Source organism: Oryzias latipes, chromosome 10 (genome assembly GCF_002234675.1).
Source record: "Oryzias latipes chromosome 10, ASM223467v1".
Lineage (NCBI taxonomy): Eukaryota > Metazoa > Chordata > Actinopteri > Beloniformes > Adrianichthyidae > Oryzias > Oryzias latipes.
The window spans coordinates 3,078,393-3,096,851 of record NC_019868.2 but is presented as its reverse complement, the minus strand read 5'-3'; the positions used below and the strand labels follow the sequence as shown (position 1 = coordinate 3,096,851).

The 18,459-nt window shown below is 47.0% G+C and overlaps 1 protein-coding gene across 2 annotated transcripts in view; it reads left to right on the top strand.

The window, feature by feature from the left end:
* The window catches only part of arap3 (ArfGAP with RhoGAP domain, ankyrin repeat and PH domain 3), a 34,916-nt gene extending 17,277 nt beyond the window's left edge, over positions 1–17,639 (top strand). The window contains exons 7-36 of one of the 2 annotated variants that reach the window (XM_020701772.2): positions 151–387; positions 558–689; positions 817–886; positions 2,588–2,708; positions 3,675–3,859; positions 3,964–4,070; positions 5,240–5,439; positions 5,597–5,682; positions 5,786–5,968; positions 6,059–6,194; positions 6,467–6,571; positions 6,759–6,912; positions 7,885–7,987; positions 8,108–8,306; positions 8,391–8,454; positions 8,546–8,709; positions 9,165–9,377; positions 10,213–10,318; positions 10,384–10,531; positions 10,621–10,689; positions 10,825–10,899; positions 10,973–11,090; positions 11,164–11,292; positions 12,432–12,568; positions 12,642–12,724; positions 15,718–15,753; positions 16,027–16,090; positions 16,155–16,292; positions 16,447–16,485; positions 16,558–17,639. In XM_020701772.2, coding sequence (XP_020557431.1) covers positions 151–387; positions 558–689; positions 817–886; positions 2,588–2,708; positions 3,675–3,859; positions 3,964–4,070; positions 5,240–5,439; positions 5,597–5,682; positions 5,786–5,968; positions 6,059–6,194; positions 6,467–6,571; positions 6,759–6,912; positions 7,885–7,987; positions 8,108–8,306; positions 8,391–8,454; positions 8,546–8,709; positions 9,165–9,377; positions 10,213–10,318; positions 10,384–10,531; positions 10,621–10,689; positions 10,825–10,899; positions 10,973–11,090; positions 11,164–11,292; positions 12,432–12,568; positions 12,642–12,724; positions 15,718–15,753; positions 16,027–16,090; positions 16,155–16,292; positions 16,447–16,485; positions 16,558–17,001 — 4,045 coding nt within the window. In that variant the 3' untranslated portion in view covers positions 17,002–17,639. The remainder of the gene's footprint in view (positions 1–150; positions 388–557; positions 690–816; positions 887–2,587; positions 2,709–3,674; positions 3,860–3,963; positions 4,071–5,239; positions 5,440–5,596; positions 5,683–5,785; positions 5,969–6,058; positions 6,195–6,466; positions 6,572–6,758; positions 6,913–7,884; positions 7,988–8,107; positions 8,307–8,390; positions 8,455–8,545; positions 8,710–9,164; positions 9,378–10,212; positions 10,319–10,383; positions 10,532–10,620; positions 10,690–10,824; positions 10,900–10,972; positions 11,091–11,163; positions 11,293–12,431; positions 12,569–12,641; positions 12,725–15,717; positions 15,754–16,026; positions 16,091–16,154; positions 16,293–16,446; positions 16,486–16,557) is intronic. The other variant, XM_011473148.3, reaches the window with a different exon arrangement.
* The last annotated feature ends 820 nt before the right edge of the window (positions 17,640–18,459 follow it).

Sequence of the window (18,459 nt, the reverse complement as noted above, 5' to 3'; positions counted from 1 at the left end):
ACCATCAGGAGGCAGCGTTTTACTAAAGCTCGAACCTCTAGTTGCAGAACTCCGTAAACTCAGACGAGCTCAGGATAATCTGACAGTTAGACTGTAGCACAGATCAGATGTCGTCTCTTGAGTCAATAAAGTTTTCTTTTGCACCTGCAGGACTCACAAATTGTCCTGGACGAAGCGTTTGTCGCAGGCATTTCACTCCGGAGACTCTCAGGGTTACAGCACTGTAGGTGAAGCTCCGCTCCCCCCCAGCTGCCTCTCCTTGCCTGCCTCCACCTTCGCCGACGCTGACGAAGACTTGACCATCTCCCCCTACGCCAGCTACACCTCCCTCTCCGAGAGAGCCCCGCCTATTCTCACCGGCTGGCTGGACAAGCTGTCTCCACAAGGGTGTGTTAGATTTGCACAGCTAGTTGAGGCAGGGTGCATTTGCATGTGTTTAAAGTAGGGGTACGTTTGATATGCGCTGCAAGTACTCAGATATATGTTCGGTTTTTCAACCGGAGGTGCGTTGAATATCCTCACCCAGACTTACAGGCTGTTCTGTCTGTACCCGTCAGGGGTCGGAGGTCAGTCCCCGCTGCTCTGATGTGTCTGCTCCTTTCTGCTCCTCCCTGTGTCTCCTCTCTCGCGAGGAGCTGCCTCTGTCTCGTCACCTTCATCTCCCGCTCCTCCTCCCGCTCTTCCTCTCGGTGTGTCAGTCTTTTCCTCTCTGGCTGCTCCTTCAAACATGTTCTCTGGTGTTCACTGTGCTGCTGCAGGAGAAACCCACGCCAGATATCTTCCAGGTTGTGATCCTGTGATGCGTGTCTGTTTCAGGAACTACGTTTTCCAGAAACGCTTTGTGAAGTTTGATGGAAAAAACCTGATGTACTTTGGCAGCGAGAAGGTAATCAGATCATCTGATGTTATTGTTTGTTCCTGTTTTCTCTCCTGGATCAGCTTAGAGTTTCTGCCTGTGGTTAAGAGGATGTGAAACAGAAATCAGGTTTAATTTGCACACCATTTCTCAGGTTTAAGCTGTTCCTATTGGTTCACATTTACATGATATTTTCACTGTGTTTATTTTTAAAGTAAAAACCCCAGATTGTGTGTTTTAAAGTCTGCATGTTTCAAAGTACATCTGGATTGCAGGTTCCTGTCCACCCTGCATCATTACACTCCCACCACTGTGCTTCTCTGTTGAGCTGTTTTGCTTCTAGAGCAACAGTTCAAAGGCTTCTTCTTTAATGCTGGTCAATAAAAAAAAAAAGGATGTCAATTCACGGCTTGATGCTTGTTCAAAAATGTGTTCCTAAACTTGACTCTCCTGTCGCGTGTGGGAAGACTGTCCAAAGTTTTTAGCCTTATCGCTACATGAAAGCATTACGTATTTACAATGCATGGAAGACACGGTGATGTTTAGAGATCAGGTTTAGTTATTTGAAGAGCGCTGCAAAAGCATCAGTAATCACGTCTCCATGTCTGGATTCATCAGATCATTCAGAGACTCTAACAGTACGGAGAGCTTCACCGTTTACTGCAGGAGCTACGTCTGAACGACGGACGCTTTCACTTCTGTCTCTCTGTGACCCAGTTTGATGACTTGCTGTCCCATATTAGTCAGAGGAGGCAAAAAATAACTACAAGAATTAGAGAAACTTTTTACTATTCTCTCAATACAAATAAAAAAAATATGATGAAGTTCAGTGCTCGTGCTGGTTTGCGGCGCCTTCCGTCCGTGAAACCAGGGTTCGACTCCGGGCTGCTCCCTGTTCCCTTCTCCACCTCTGTGCCGGTTCCAAGCCCGGTTTGAGAAGGTTGCGTCAGGAAGGGCATCCGGCGTAAAACATTGCCCAATTTACCATGCGACTTGTTCGCTGTGGCGACCCCTGATGGGAGAAGCCGAAAGTGGAAAGAAAGAAAGATGATGAAGTTCAGTGAGAGAAAAAACAGATTCTCCTCCATGTTGGTTGTGAACTCCACCCGCTGGTCACATCATTAACGGGGTCCCGACCAATCAGGCTGAGCCCCTGATTGGTTGATGCGGTGCAAATTCTTCGCCAAAGTTCAGATATTTGAACTCTGGAAAGTGAATTTTCAGCACAGCATTTAGTGCTGCCACTAACTTTGAAACACGCTCGGTGAGAACACAGCTTCACATTTGTCTTCATGAAACCAGCACCTCTATTTGGAGCGGACCAGAAAACCAACCAAGTCCAGAGATGCCCAACAAAAGTAACACACTCAGTTGCTTGATGCTAAAGCCCTTTTCTTTTCAGAGATTTAAGTCATCAGTGCTCAGGCTTCTGGTCGAGGGTTTCTGTGCTTTTTCAGAATGAAAATTAAAAACCAGAAGGAACCTGCTGGTTCTTATAAAGAACTTCTTTCAGTTCATTCAGAAAAACTCTGCTGTGTCTGTTATGGATCAGTAAAGCAGCTGAAAGGGAGTCAGGCGATCCGGTCAGTCGGTCTCACCTGCACAGCCCACGTTCTGAACCGTAAAGCCGGCTGATGTGACTGTAGCCTCATCCTGGTTCTTGTTGAGTCTGTGTTTGTTGTTCAGTCTGCATATGAAGCTGACCACTAAACGTCTTGTGCGTTCTTTAAGGACATCTACCCCAGAGGAGTAATCCCGTTGGCTGTCATTCAGATGGCCCGTCTGGCCAAAGACAACAAGTTTGAGATTGTGACGAGTAACAGGATCTTCGTCTTTAGGACTGATAACGAAGGTAAATCCCGGTCTGACCACAGACATTTAGGGTTTGCTCTCACAAAGAGGGAACGCCGCTCACTGTGACATTCAGACACAATTGTTCCAGGACCTTCCTGGATTCTCTGTAAGTTTTGAAAACTCACCTGAACGCTGGTTAGGACCAAAGAAGAGAACGCTGGTCCTCTTGGGAATGAGTCTCACTTGCCGATGAATTCTGGTGCAGTAACCATGCGTTCATTGGAAATCAAGAAAAAGTGTGACCATGTCTGCTGGGTAAACGTGCTTAAACTAGTAGCTACAGAGGATTTTTATATAGATGACAATCAGCAGGACAAGCTGATTTATTTATATATATTTAAAGTGAAATAAAGGAATCTGTGAGATCCTGTTTTTTATACATTACTATATATAATATATGCAAAGTCTGTCTGAAGATGCTTACATTTATACAAATGGTAAATTATTGGTGCAGACAAGACAAGGGATCCTTGCCTGTGATTGTCTAACCCTTCTTGTATTTAGAGTGCAGTGATAGCAGCCTTGTCTTTTAAATCCTGGGATGTGGAAACAGCAATTTTCTGGAGGGAGTGTACTGTACACTGTACAGCAGTACCGATTTAAAGTCAGATAAATCAAGTAGAGCTGCTCACGCTAAAGGGGGCGCTGTGGGGCTCTGCTCCTCGTTAAACATTATGAACGTCGGTTTCTGTTTTTTTCTTCTTCAAACTTTGAAAATATAAATACATGCCGTCATGCCCTGCAGTTACGTCCAGATGACTCTGCTTTGACCTGATCACACCAGAGATAAGCTCCGCCCTCTGTCACAAGAAAAGGATGCCCAGTTTGAGTTGATTTGGACAAATAACTCTGCAGACTCCAGATTCTATGGTTAAATAAAGCTCTGCATAGGAAAAAGGTTCTGGCTTTGTGGTTCTGGATTGATGTGAGTGGTACTGAGGATGCTGTGTGTCCTGTCCATCAGTCCTGAGGCGGCGCTGGGTGACCACGCTGCAGGAACACATAAGGGATCAGCTGGTGTTTGGTCGGCGCCGTTTTGGTCCCGGATCTCACTGCCAGAAACACGGAGTCCTGGAATTGAAAGGAACCAAGTCCAAAGTGTACACAGCCATCAGCACGGACCAGATCTGGCTGCACAAGAGCGAACAGGTGAGAGTGGAGACAGATTATTAGAGGTCAGACCGCAGATGGCAGCAGAGGTCAGATAGGATGTTGAAGCCAGATTCCTTCTTGAACTCTGTTTGTGTCTGCAGTGTTTTCGTAATGGAATCGGCATCACGGTGATCGAAGCTCGAGGAGCAACCATCCGAGACGGGAAGCACAGAAGCTTTGACCTCATCACTCCCTACAAGAGCTTCAGGTAAAGATGACCGGTCCAGGTCCTAAAGTCTCTCCTAAGACAAACAGGAAGCCAGTGAACTGAATGAAGAACTGGAGTTGCATCTTATTGTTTCCTGCTTATTTTTAAACTGGCAGATGGTTTAAAACATTGGGTTGATATGTAATAAAGTCTCAGTCGTTGTCCCACAACTGTGTTATCTTTGGGGTAGGGGGGAGCTGCAGTCACAGGTGCACTCAGGAGCCAAACATACATTTTAAGAAAAAACGGTTTCACCCAACAGGCTTGAACCCCCATCCTTGAAAGTAAAGAACTTTCCAGAAAGTTTTAATCCCAGAGGTTCAAACTTTTGAACCTCTGGGATTAAAACTTTCAACGTTCCTCCAAGCACAAAGCTTGGATCTGACCTGAGAAACAAACCAGCAATCGTCCTGTTTTCACCTGGACAATGAGGGGTAACCAATGCCTAATGTCACCCAGGAAGGACTGTGTTCCCTATATTTAGTATTTGGTTATGACCTGACTTTGATAGGCCTTGTTTGAACCCGTCACTGCATCTGAGAACTGGACTAAGTGGCCCCTCCCCCTGGCATTTCGAACAGGAAGGACCAAAGCCAGAATCCCACATGCTTCTATAGAGACACAAACAGCTGTTACTCAGTTATTCTATCTGTCAACACAATTCTTGCTCTCATACCTTTTTAAACAAAGTCTTTACAATTCTAATTTTTTTTCAGAGTATTTTTTTCTGAAGTCCAGGTTATTCAAGTTATAAACTGACCAATGAAAGGCCTCAATAAATCTAGGTGGTCTCATGTCAAATGTTGGAAGCGTTCATCAACTGTATAAGTGGACAGATAGTGTGTGACATCACCCATAGAAAAATGACTTGCTTTCGGTTCCAATCGAAAGAAGTCAACTCCCTTTTTTTCCAATGCGTCCGTCGCCATGTTGGAACCAGACGTCCTCAGTAAGCAGTGATTGGTCCGTGTCAGTCTGAGTCAACGTTTCTATGGCAATGACTCTCTTCATCAGGACTGGATGAGTATTTTAAAAGACCACAACTCTACCACTGAAAATGGGCTCAGGAGAATCTGTCAATCAAATACTTTGAATGTTTGACATGAGGCACACTACTTTATGGAGGCCTCCTATTGGTCAGTTTATAACTTCATGTTCCTCCTCTGCAGCTTCACTGCTGAGTCAGAACGGGACAAGCGGGACTGGATGGAGGCGCTCCAGGAGGCGATTGCAGAGACTCTGTCAGATTATGAGGTAGCTGAGAAGATCTGGTCCAACAGATCCAACAGGATGTGTGCTGACTGCAAGGCTGTGAACCCGGACTGGGCCTCCATCAACCTGTGTGTTGTCATCTGCAAGAACTGTGCAGGTAAGATCTGCAGGCCCTTCAGTGCAGTCAGCTAAGGTGGACTGACGTCATGTAGGAGAATCCAGAACCTTCCGTGTTTCATCCACAGATCACCTGTGGAGCGTGATCGGGTGTCTCTGATTATTGACCATATGTGTTTTCGTATGTGTGCTTGCAGGACAGCACAGAAGTTTGGGGTCAATGGTCTCTAAAGTGCAGAGTCTGAAACTCGACACCAGCGTGTGGAGCAACGAGATCGTCCAGGTCAGAACTTCACTTTGTAGGATGAAGGTTCTCCCTGTTGGAGTAATCAGGCTTTTTCTCAGATTGTTTTGGATTTGTTTGTTTGCATGTTTGTGCGACTCAGCTCTTCATCATGGTGGGAAATGACCGTGCCAATGATTTCTGGGCCGCCCATCTGTCTCAGTCTGAGGAACTGGACTGTGACGCCTCACCTGAGCAGCGAAAGGACTTTATCACCCAGAAGTACAAAGAAGGCCGCTTCCGGCTCGCCCACCCGGCGTTCAGCACCCACGAGGAGCTGCTCAAGGTCCAAAGGGGTTGTGTTAAGTTCCAGAGGGAGCGGTAGGTGGTGTTGTCTGCGCAGGAGTTGAACAGGTGATGTTCTGATCTCCAACAGGCCCTGTGCACTGCGCTGTCCGAACAAACACTCCTCAAGACCGTCACTCAGATATTTCTGGAGGCGGAGTCTGCACGCCTCACCGGTGACAGCCGCCGCCAGCACGATGCGCCTCAGGGTTATAGCCCCTCGACAGGTCAGGATCCGTCGTCTTCACAGAGGTCTGATCCGCTCTGCTGCAGGTCCAGACTCCACAGCTGTCAAGATGGGGTTCTTTGTTCTCCACCCAGAATAAGTGTTGACATGATTCTGGTTCAGTTCTCCAAGAACCTCATCGAGTCTGAGTCCAATATGAAAACTGTGATGCTGGGTTCTGCTCAGAACCAGCCTGGGAACCAGCAGCTGCCCGTCTCTGCTGTTGAACTTAAACGTGCCTGTCTGTCCTCTCAGGACTGCTTTGTGTTTCAGATCCTGGGGTGTATGACGAGATCATGCAGTCCGTTCTCCACTCTGGATTTCTCTACAAGTGCAGCAGCGTCAGCAGAGGAACGATTTCCAGGAAAAACAGAGAAGGTGGGAGGAGAAACTGTCCTGACTGAGCTTTTGTCAGAGGTTCAGCTCCCTCTGCACCTCCTGCTGAGAGGAGCAGCCTCAGGATGTGTGAGATATGAGCTGGGGCTGCAGCTGTCTGCCTTTTTTTTTCCTGACATTTGTGTGACTTCAGTACCTGAACCTCCTGACTGTCCCGTCTTGTTGTCAGACTTTCAGAAGTTCTGGTGTGTAGTGGATCAGTACCTGCTTCTCTACGAGTCGGAACAGTCTTCAGAACCAAGTCTGCAGATCAACCTGAAGGACATGGTGTGTCTGGGAGTCTGTCGGCCCGACTCGTCCAGCAACAGCGGCTTCATTGATAGGTTCTGTCTTCCCCTCTGTCTTAATCCAAGCTGTGCTTCTGCTGATTCTGACTTTCATCCGTCTGTCTGCTCATTTTTCCACCCGTCTCCATCCGTTCATCTCTCCATTCCTCCATCTGTTCATCTCTCCATTCCTCCATCGGTTCATCTCTCCATTCCTCCATCTGTTCATCTCTCCATTCCTCCATCGGTTCATCTCTCCATTCCTCCATCTGTTCATCTCTCCATTCCTCCATCTGTTCATCTCTCCATTCCTCCATCTGTTCATCTCTCCATTCCTCCATCTGTTCATCTCTCCATTCCTCCATCGGTTCATCTCTCCATTCCTCCATCTGTTCATCTCTCCATTCCTCCATCGGTTCATCTCTCCATTCCTCCATCTGTTCATCTCTCCATTCCTCCATCTGTTCATCTCTCCATTCCTCCATCGGTTCATCTCTCCATTCCTCCATCGGTTCATCTCTCCATTCCTCCATCGGTTCATCTCTCCATTCCTCCATCTGTTCATCTCTCCATTCCTCCATCTGTTCATCTCTCCATTCCTCCATCGGTTCATCTCTCCATTCCTCCATCTGTTCATCTCTCCATTCCTCCATCGGTTCATCTCTCCATTCCTCCATCTGTTCATCTCTCCATTCCTCCATCTGTTCATCTCTCCATTCCTCCATCGGTTCATCTCTCCATTCCTCCATCTGTTCATCTCTCCATTCCTCCATCTGTTCATCTCTCCATTCCTCCATCCGTTCATCTCTCCATTCCTCCATCTGTTCATCTCTCCATTCCTCCATCTGTTCATCTCTCCATTCCTCCATCTGTTCATCTCTCCATTCCTCCATCTGTTCATCTCTCCATTCCTCCATCTGTTCATCTCTCCATTCCTCCATCTGTTCATCTCTCCATTCCTCCATCTGTTCATCTCTCCATTCCTCCATCGGTTCATCTCTCCATTCTTCCGTCTGTCTTGTCCTCCAGGTTTCGTTACACCTTCGAGTTGTACCTGACCTCAGAGAAACTTTACCAGTTCGGCTTGGAGACGGCTGAGTCGCTACACAGCTGGACCAAAGCCATAGGAAAGGTCAGAACCCGACACATTCTGACTCGGTTTTGGTTCCTTGTAACTTCAGAGCCTCGATCATCATGCTGGTATTAAAAGTCTTCACTCTTATCCTTTTTGTTTTGATCATGGTGTTGCCAGGCTGCCACTCCGCTCAGCTGCCACTGCTTGCTCACTCGGGAGTTTGAGCGAGTCGGGCTCCTGCGGTACCGAGCCATGCTGGACCCTCAGCAGTGGAAAGACGCGTACTTTGTTCTGCAGAAGTCTAACCTCTTCATCTGCCCTCGAAATGATGGAGCAGCAGAGGACATCATCAACCTGAAACGTCTGCAGGAGCTGAGTCTGTGTCTCAGTCCCGGTCCCGTTAGGGTTCTGGTTCCAGTCTACAGACGGTCTGACTTCTTTTTCTGTGCTTGTGTTGAAGGTGTTGCCTCAGAGAATGATAATCAGGAGAAGAAAGACATCCTGGTTTTGGTGGAAAAGGGCAGGTGAGAGGAGAAGATGGGCGTCTCCTCTGAAGGTCTTTTTATGGATCTGGTGTTGGCCTCCATCCTCACCGTTTGGTCTTCCTCGCCCCAGGACTCTCCACCTGCATGCTATTGGACGGATGGATTTCTCGCTGTGGTACTCAGACATCCAGCGAGCAGCTGGTGGACGAGGAAACACTCTGAGGGAGCAGCAGATGAGCAGAAACGACATCCCCATCATTGTGGACAGCTGCATTGCCTTCATCACGCAGTACGGTGAGGAGGATGAGGGTTGTGGAGCAGAGGAACAGATGTTTCGTGGTGGATCCAGAACAACTGCATCTGTGACGATCCTTTAAACATGTTCCGCACTGAGGGGTGGAACTTAAATGTCAAAAACGGTCAGGCTGACCTTCAAGACTGAGTCAGGCACAGGCTTCATGAATCTCTTAGAAACTCAAGATATCATGGAAAAAGAAATAGAAAAGTATTGAAAGTTCATAGTCTCATAGGTAATGACTGTCCTTGAGAAGTTTTGAAAGATAAGCCAGAGATCCAGGAAATTGGGCTCTGATGAGCTTGTCTTAAGATCTACGTGATGACTGATGTCATGGCAGGATGTCGTGCAAATCTGAGACCTCCGGTCAGCTCAGCAACTCGATGACAATTAGCTTCACCAAAGCAGCTCACACCTCCAGTCTCCTGAAGCTTGTGGTTCTGGTTCCTTGTAGGGTTGGGCCATGAGGGGATCTACAGGAAGAATGGTGCCAAAACCAGGATCCGGCTGCTGATGGAAGAGTTCCGGAAAGACGCTCGAAATGTCAAACTGCGCATCGGAGACCACTTCATTGAGGATGTGACCGATGTTCTCAAGAGGTTCTTCAGAGAGATCGATGACCCCATCTTTATGGCAGAGCTGCACGCTTTCTGGCAGGAAGCTGCGAGTGAGTCTACTCGGTATCAAACCAGAGGGTCCAGACATCATCAAAAGCCCAGAACCACCAAGCTGGCTCTTGATCCAGTTCATCTTTCCACTGTTTAAAGTCCCACTCTGATCACCTTTTGATTTATTGTAAATTATAATTATTCGTTTTTAGCCAAAATAAAAAAAATTGTGTAGTTTTCTAGGACATAGTTGCTGCAGAGCAGCAGTAGTTCATTAGAAGTTCAGCTCTGACTTGTGGGCGGGACTGTTGGAGGAGAGCAACGCTGCCCCTCTTCCCCTCCCCATTGCTGAGATCTCGGAGCAGTGAGCTTGTGGCTCGCCCAGCGTATTTTCAACGCCACAAATGTGGGTTTTTTTGTCTGCTCCTGATTCACAATGATTTGGATAAAGAAATACTCAGCTTAATTTTCTTTAAATATGCCTCCCATCATCAGAAAAATGCCAAAAAACATGTTAAAACCGTCAAGACCGAGTGGGTCTTTAAACACCTCCTGCTTCCCAGAACTTCATCTCTGTTTCCTGTTTCCTGTTTGTTGAGTTATTTGTAATAAGCGAGAATTAGTCAGATGTGTTTGGTAAGATGTTGAGTTTTTGACAAGCATAGGAGAATGAATGATGTAAAGCAACTTTTCAGCAGGAGTGCAGGAGTGAAAACAAGGAAACATACTCAAAGTGTTTGGTTGTTAGATTTCCCAAAACCAAATAAAGACATTTTAATCTCAGGATGTAACCCCACGGCAGCTGTGACGGTCACACTTCATGCTGTTTTCTGAGCATGAAGCTCATCAGAGAAAAAGAGTTTCCTGCTTATCCGGTTTGCTGTTCCTGTGCAGAAATCCCTCAAAAGCGCCAGCGGTTGGAACGTTACAAAGAAATCATCCGAAGTCTTCCTCGAGTAAACCAGACAACTCTGGCAGCTCTCATTGGTCACCTGTACAGGTGAGCTCCGCCTCCCACAGGAGCTGCAGCGCCGACAGCAGCCTAACCCGTGCGCTCTCCGTCAGGGTCCAGAAGTGTGCCGACCTGAACCAGATGTGCACCAAGAACCTGTCGCTGCTGTTTGCTCCCAGCTTGTTCCAGACTGACGGGAAAGGGGAACATGAGGTGAAGATCGTGGAGGATCTGATTGACAACTACCTGTTCGTCTTTGATGTGAGTAAACCGAGAGGAAATCAAGGCCTGCTCCTTTTGGGGTTGGCCGAGCGGCTGAACGACCCCTCTCATACGCCGTGGTGTTTCAGATCGATGAGGAGCATCAGACCCAGATTGAGCTGGAGATCAGTCTCATCACCACCTGGAAGGACACTCAGGTCAGTGACCTTTGTCTCATAGATCTGCCCACAAAGAGGAGCTCTCAGCTTCCTGTGGTTTGTAGACCTGCGGGTCGGCAGTGACCTGTTCCCTGCAGGTGGGCAGTCTGATTGACCGTAGTGGTTTGTGTGCAGCTGTCTCAGGCTGGAGACCTGATCATTGAGGTCTATCTGGAGATGAAAGTCACAGACTGCTGCATCACTCTGAAGGTATGTCCTTCACCATCTGCTGCTGCTGCTCACCAGAGGCCTCAGGTGTGACGTGCTACTGCTGACCCCCCAGGTGTCTCCCACCATGTGTGCAGAGGAGCTAACCAACCAGGTTCTGTACATGCGGAATGTCCCAGCTGGAGAACGAGATGTTTGGATGACCTTTGAGGCCATCGAGGATGGACAGCTGGGTGAGTGAGGCCCGCCTACCACCTTGCAAATGGGGCGACACGCCTGACTGAGGTGTTTGCTCTTCTGTCTCAGAGCGTCCCTTACACCCTAAAGAGAAGGTTCTGGAGCAGGCCCTGCAGTGGTGCAAGATGGCCAACCCGAGCTCCGCCTACCTGGTAGTGAAGAGGGTTCCTCAAGGAGAGGGGATCCAGCTCCTCACCTGTAGGTCACACACCTGAATGCTCAATAGAAGCTGTTACTAAATGAGGCACAGAGTGTGGTCTTCAGTCATGCAGCAGATGAAGCTGAGAAACAGCGATGCAGCTATTGATAGAAACCTTCTGTGAGCAACAGCTCTGCAGCTGGGTGACGTCCAAAGAAGCTGCCGAGTTGACCTTTTTTTTTTTTACCACAGGGGGTTAATGAACGTCTGTGACATGCCTCTGTGCGGACGCGAAGTACTGCCTCTGAACAGGGGCATCCAAAAATTCAGCAAAGTGTCAACCCAGACCAAAAGCCATCATCTGCGTTTGAAAAAGCGAATCCAATGTAGATCAACAGATCTACGTCTTTGTTTTCCTCGTCTGAGCTGGAATCTGGCTTAAACCTATAGGACTGCATAGCTCCAGTGTTCCTCACCATTTTTGTTGCACCGCTAAAGTTAGGTTGGGGGGTGTGAGGGGCTGTAAGCTATTACGAGTGAGTGTTTGAGCCAGACGTCCCGCCCACATCTCAGGTGAATCTCTAATGAACTCCTGCCGTTCTGCAGAAGCTATGATTTAGAAAAATGACACAGTTTTATGATTTTTGTCCAAAAACAGCAGCATCAATATTAAAAGACAACTGGAAACAGTTAGAAAATATATCAAAAGAGGATTGGTCTTTAATTCATTCCTTGCTGAATGATGTTGTTTCAGCTAAACTTGTTTTTGGAGACGTCATCAACAGCAGAAAGTACAGCCTCGGTCAGGACGAAGAAATAGTTCATTCATCATTCATTCGTCTTCTAAACCCGTTTTTGTCCCTTTCGGGGTTACTGGGCTGCCGGAGCCTATCCTGTGTGAAGTCAGGGGACATCCTGGTCAGGTCGCCAGTCTGATGCAGGGCCACTAATCACACGCATCCATACACACCTGAGGACGATTTAGAGTAACTAACAAATCTATGAAGCGTGTTTTTGGACGGTGGGAGAAAAGCGGAGAAAACCCACACATGCAAGGGGAGAGCATGCAAACTCCACACAGAAAGGTCCCCCAGAAGAAATTGTGGCTAGCATTTTAGCTTAGCTCAAGAGAACTGCCCTGTGTTTTGGGTCATGCTTTCAATCATCTCAGTATTTCAGAGATCTTTGTCTGTTTCAGCGTATAAGAGCGAGACCATGAAGATCGGTCTGCTGAGATGCCGTGAGGAGCCTCCAAAGCTCCTTCAGGGGACCAGGTTCCAGGAAAGAACGTTCCAGATCCGAAACCACAAACTGCTGCTACTGAAGGACAGGAAGGTAAGCAGGCTGCATTTAGAAGCAGAAAATCCGCCTCCTCTGTCTGTCCGGACTGATCTGGGTTGTTTCCTAGAGCATCAAGCCAGAGAAGGAGTGGTTCCTGAAGTCCATGAAGATCTACATCGGCATCCGCAAGAAACTGAAGGCTCCGACCAGGTGATGCAGAGCTCACACCACACCTGAGGCCCATTCTTCAAAGCGTGTCATCTGTTTGACAACGCCCACACCTGTTTCTGTTTCTGAGCTGAACTTCAGGTGAAGAAATGTGACCTGCAGACTCAGCAGGTTTATGCTACGCTCACCCAAACTCCATTCACGCCTCAAGTTTGCTGCTCAAAGCTTTTCCAGAAATCTCTTCATAAACTTGATTCCCCAGTCGCATGTGGGAGGAGCTACCGCCAGATGTTTTTAGCCGCACCCCACATCGAAGCATTGATTGTATGTCTCTTTTACAGTCAGTGCACTGAAGACACAGAACATAAAACAACTCTGAGCTCTGACTAGATTGTCGGATTTTTAAAAAAACCCTCAGTTCTTCATGAAAAGGAAAAAAGCAATAAAATCTGAAAATATTTTTAATTTTAGTCATACATATATTTATTTCTGGTGGAAACTCTCATTCTTTTAAACCTTTTAACACTGAATCAATAGTTTATGCAATTAAAGTACTTCAAGTGGTTTCTGAAGCAAAGAAAAACAGTTTTGTGCCGTTATGCAACACTTTAAGTTAGTAATGTGTTGCATAACAGTGCAAAGCTGATATGAAGAGCCGCTTTTTTCCAAGTCAGAATCAGTTGATTCACGTTGTTTGAAGAGTTAAAGGGACATCTCTTTTGCAATCTGCCTCTAGTCATGGAACTGCAACATGTGGTTCATCAGGGTTTGCTTTAAAGGTTCTAACCCAGGGGTGTGCAAACATTCTGGTTTCCCTTCCAAAGGCTTCCAAAGTTTGATAGAAGGGCCGTACTGGAGCAGATCCGTGGAGTCTTTTGGTAGTCCACCCCAGAAGAGAAGGAAATAACATGGAATCTGGACGAAAACACTTGAATTGAAAATGAACATTTATATTTTAAAACGGAACATCCATCCATCTTCCTCCACTTTTCCGGTACGGGTCGCGGGGGCAGCAGTCTAAACAAAGATGCCCAGACTTCCCTCACCCCAGCCACTTCCTCCAGCTCCTCTGGGGGGACCCCGAGGCGTTCCCAGGCCAACTGACAGACATAGTTTCTCCAGTGTGTCCTGGGTCTTCCCCGGGGCCTCCACCCAGTGGGACATCCTCGGAACACCTCTCCAGGGAGGCGTCCAGGAGGCATCCGGACTAGATGCCTGAGCCACCTCAACTGGCTCCTTTCAATGTGGAGGAGAAGCGGTTCTACTCCGAGCTCTCCACGGGTGACCGAGCTTCTCACTCTATCTCTGAGGGAGCACCCAGCCACCTTACGGAGGAAGCTCACACCAGCCTGCCGCCTCTCACCTTGAGCAACTCCAGAGTGGTAGAGAGTCCAACCCCCTCTCTAAAGACAGAGTTTTAGAGTCCAGGCTATGTGTGGAGGTGAGCCCGACTATATATAGATGGTATCTCTCAACCTTTCGCACCAGTTCAGGCTCCCTCCCTCCCAGAGAGGTGACGTTCCATGTCCCAAAAGCCAAGTTCCATGACCCGGGCTTGGGTCGCCGAGGCACCCATCCTCGTCTTTGCCCCTTTGACACTTTGGAGGACTGCAGCTCCTCACACATCTCACACTTTGTGTTAAACTTCCCCGTAAACCTGAGCAGCTGTGCTGTGTCCTGCACTACTGTGGAGTCCAATTCCTGGACATATATGTGCATTATTTCAGTTTTTGCTTTTCCAGTTTTTGCTGGAGTTACCTTCTAGAAATAACAAATGAAGATGAAATCCTCACTACACACTTTTTACACCTTCCTCAGACAGACGTGAACATCTTCAGACTTTTCTCTCTTTTTAAATTCAACGTTCAAACCTTCATAGAAAAAGAATCCAGGATCTTGGAATGAAAACAAAGATCTGATCGTGACCAGAGCTGCATGCATCTGTGCAGGAGACACGACACAGAGGAGACTGATTGACAAGGTCTCCAGCCAATCAGGACACAGAACAGGAACTGTTTGAAAAGAAACAGCAGCATAATGGCACTGAAGGAATCAGTGAGACCGCGAAAGGTGAACAGCGCTGTAGAAGGGGAAGACTGTCTTCTGTTCTGTTTGACAGGGATGTTCAGAGGGGTTCAGATAGGAGCGCAGACTGGAATAAAATGTCACCTTCTATGCGAGTCTCGATCACGTGACCAGATGGAAAGACAAAAAAAAATCATGCATCTCTGATATCATTCAGCAGGCCTGTTTGCCCACCCCTGGCCTATACAATGCAAAATCAATTTTTTTAGCTTTTAAGTGGATTATCATGTTCATTCCTCACGAAAACAAGCCCCAAAGTGGTATTTTGATCTGATCACATTTCTGAGTATTTCTTTAAAAACCCCGTTCTGAGCACCCAATCCATGAGGACCAGTGGGTCCTCACAGTGTAATGTATGACAGTGAGAACAGCCCCTTCCAGTACGAGTCTCTGCTGCCAGCACCGCCCCCAGGCTATTACGCCCTATTTGACCACAGAGCTAACTATGATCGGCAAAACACTTTCTTTTTTTTCTTTTCACATCCATGTTAGCAAAAGTTTGGATGTTGTTTGTTTTCTGGGGTGAAACACAGACACGCTGCTGATGCCGACTCTAGGGTGACGTCATGAAATGGGCGGCACCCACAAGGAGTGAAAGGCGGAGCCTCAGAGATCGAGTCCGGGTTGAGAAAGAACTCAAGAAAATAACTAATATTTAAGAAAATATTCATTCTTTTTTGGTACCAAAGGTAATATATTATCATAGATGTGGATATTGTTTGGTATGAAAGGCTTAAGAATAATATGGAATTGTCTCTTTAAATGGGGAAGGTGGCGGTTCACTCCAACCATGCAGTCGTTCATATCTCCATGGGACAGTCCATTTATCCATCCTGTTGCTTCTTCCATCCGTCCTTCTGAAAGTCCTGCAGCTTCCTGAACACGTCTTCATGTGTGAGTGTGTTGGTGCTGTCGGGGTCATAACTTCCTGTTTTTGTGTTTTCTCTCAGGTGGGGCTTCACCGTGATGTCGGACAAACATCAGCTGTAAGTGTCTCCAGTGAGGACCAGATCTCAGCAGATTCATTCTCCATCAGAGTCTGAACTAACATCTACATTTGTCCATAAAGAACATCCTTTTAGGATTAAGGTTGTTTTGTGTTTCATTAATAAAACCCAGGGCTAGTCCCTGTTATTGGTACAAATGTGCCACCTGGTGATGCTTGGCGGTACCTGAACAGCACCGGTGCACTCCCTGCGGGCAGAAAGCCACTGGTGGATGTTACCCCGCAGGCAGAACGTGACTGTGTTTCTGTTCAGGTTCCTGTGCTGCAGCAGTGAGGCTGAACTCTGGGACTGGGTCACCAGCTTCCTCAAAGCTCAGGTGAGTCACCTGCTGGCTTCCTGTTTGGCAGAAGCTCTCTCCTCACTCCTCCGGTCCTCTCTAGAACGACGACCCGGGTCTCCCGGTGATGCGCCGCCACTCTCTGTCAGAAATCTCCAAACAGAAGTTCGGCACGATGCCGCTGGTTCCGATCAGAGGAGTGGAGACCAACAGCAGCATGCTGTCAGCCAATCAGACGCTGGTCAGTCAGCACACCTGCCTGCAGGACCCCAGCCCTCCATTCCAGAACGAGTCCACCTGCTTGCTGAGTGTCTGTTTGGTGACCCGTTCTGGGATCTAAGGAGGGCCTGTTGGTCTGTTTCACTGGTTAACCGGAGTTTCCCGTCTTTCTGCAGAGGAAGCTGCACGACAGGCGGACGCTCTCCATGTACTTCGTAAGTGTCTGACCAGCTCAGGAACACAGAATGACGTGAGGAGGTGAAACGGTTATGTGTTTCTTTGCTCAGCCCATGAAGGTCCAGCGAGACTCCTTTGAGGAGCGCTCAGAGTCTCCGGACCTCCCTGAACCGCTCTACGAGGAGGTGGGAGACTTTGGCCTGCAGGTTCTGAGATCACTGGAGACCAGCTTCCTGACCAGCAGCACCGCAGAGACCCATGAGGCCCCAGACCTGCCGCCCCTCAGGCTGGTTCTTTCGGAAAACAGCCGTGTGGACCACATGAGCGACCTCGAGGCGGATCAGACTGGCCAGGAGTCGCAGGAGCAGAGCGGCGGTGAGGGGGTCGGAGGAGGCAATGGAACCGGGCCCGAACCCGACCTCCAGCTGGCTGTGAGGAGGAGGCAGCAGTCGGGAGTCTGCACACCATCTCAGGAGCTGCTCCTCCAGCAGCTGTCTTCAGCCTTCAGCAGGAGCACGGAGGAGGAGCAAGAGGAGGCCCCCTACGACGTTTGAGGAGCACACAACATCGTTCTCCTGAAGCTGAAGTTATTTTCAGGATTGGACTGAGAGCTGGGTCAGGAGAACCTCCCGCTCTTCATCAGTCTGACCATGCTCTGCTGGGTCCAGTGTGGATCTTGAGACATTCCACCTCGGACTCTCAGAATTTAAATCCGACACGCTGGTCGCTGATGCCGGTCTGAAGTTTTCTTCTCATCACAACAGAAAGGTCATGCTAAAGGAGCGCAGCGAGCCTCCACCTGTCTGGAACTCCGCCGCAGCTCCGCCTGAGTGTGGCAGAAACATCTTCACCAACCCCCTGATCGGGTTCTGCAGACAAAGGACGTCTGCTGGACGCCTCGCCACCAACCTCAAAGGAAGCTGATGAAACCCTGTTCTGTCGTCTTCATCATCCTCTTTATCTTTGCTGCTGTTCTTCACTCATCATCACTTCCTTCAGCTCATGTCTCACTGTTTTTGTAACTTTCACTTCTCTGCTTGATTCGTTTTTTTCTCTTTCTTTTTCATTTTTGCTTTTATGGAAAAGTTCAAACCAAACCAGAATGTGTAAGCACAGTTCTATGGTGGCTCCAGAGGGACAAAACTATGTAAAGATGGAAAAAAATGCCAATAAATAATTTAATGAAATTTTACATGATGTTTTTTTTCTTAAACAAATCTAGCATTCATTTATTATTTTAAGAAAATTTAAATATCATTTTATTATAAATAAATACCAAAAACTAATAAATTTTAGGTTTTAATCAAAAAATCATAGAAGTTTCATTAAAACATTGTGATTTAGCTTAAATTATTATTAAATATTAATCAGTGCAGTGACATTTTTAACACAATCGTCCATCTTATCGTCCACAAAGTGCTACCAATAAACGATTTTTTTAAATACATGTATATATTTATATAAAAACATGAATACATTTAAAAACTTTATGTACATGAAAAAATGCCAATACATTTATTGAAAGTATACTATATATATATATATATATATATATATATATATATATATATATATATATATATATATATATATATATATATATATATATATATATATATATATGTGTATATGTATATATATATATATATATATGTATATTTACATAAATAAAAGTAAACTTTCAGAATAACACCTGAAAAATGTCAAAATATCAAATAGGCAACAGAAAGCACAGTATCACTGAGGGGCGTTTTTATCTATATCTATATATACCGGTATATAAAAACGCCCCTCTCATCCTTTCGCGGCTGGTTTCTCACCCAAGCTCGGGTCCTCTACCAGGGGGGTATTCCAAAAAGCAGGTGTGACCCCACCCTTCCATTGACGTGTTCTCCCTACCATGATAAAGGTGGATAAAGGTGGAAAGATTTCATGTAATCCATGGACACCAGTGAAGATCACAAATCATTGAAGAAAAAAGGTTCAGAGCACTGTCTAGTCACAATACAAAC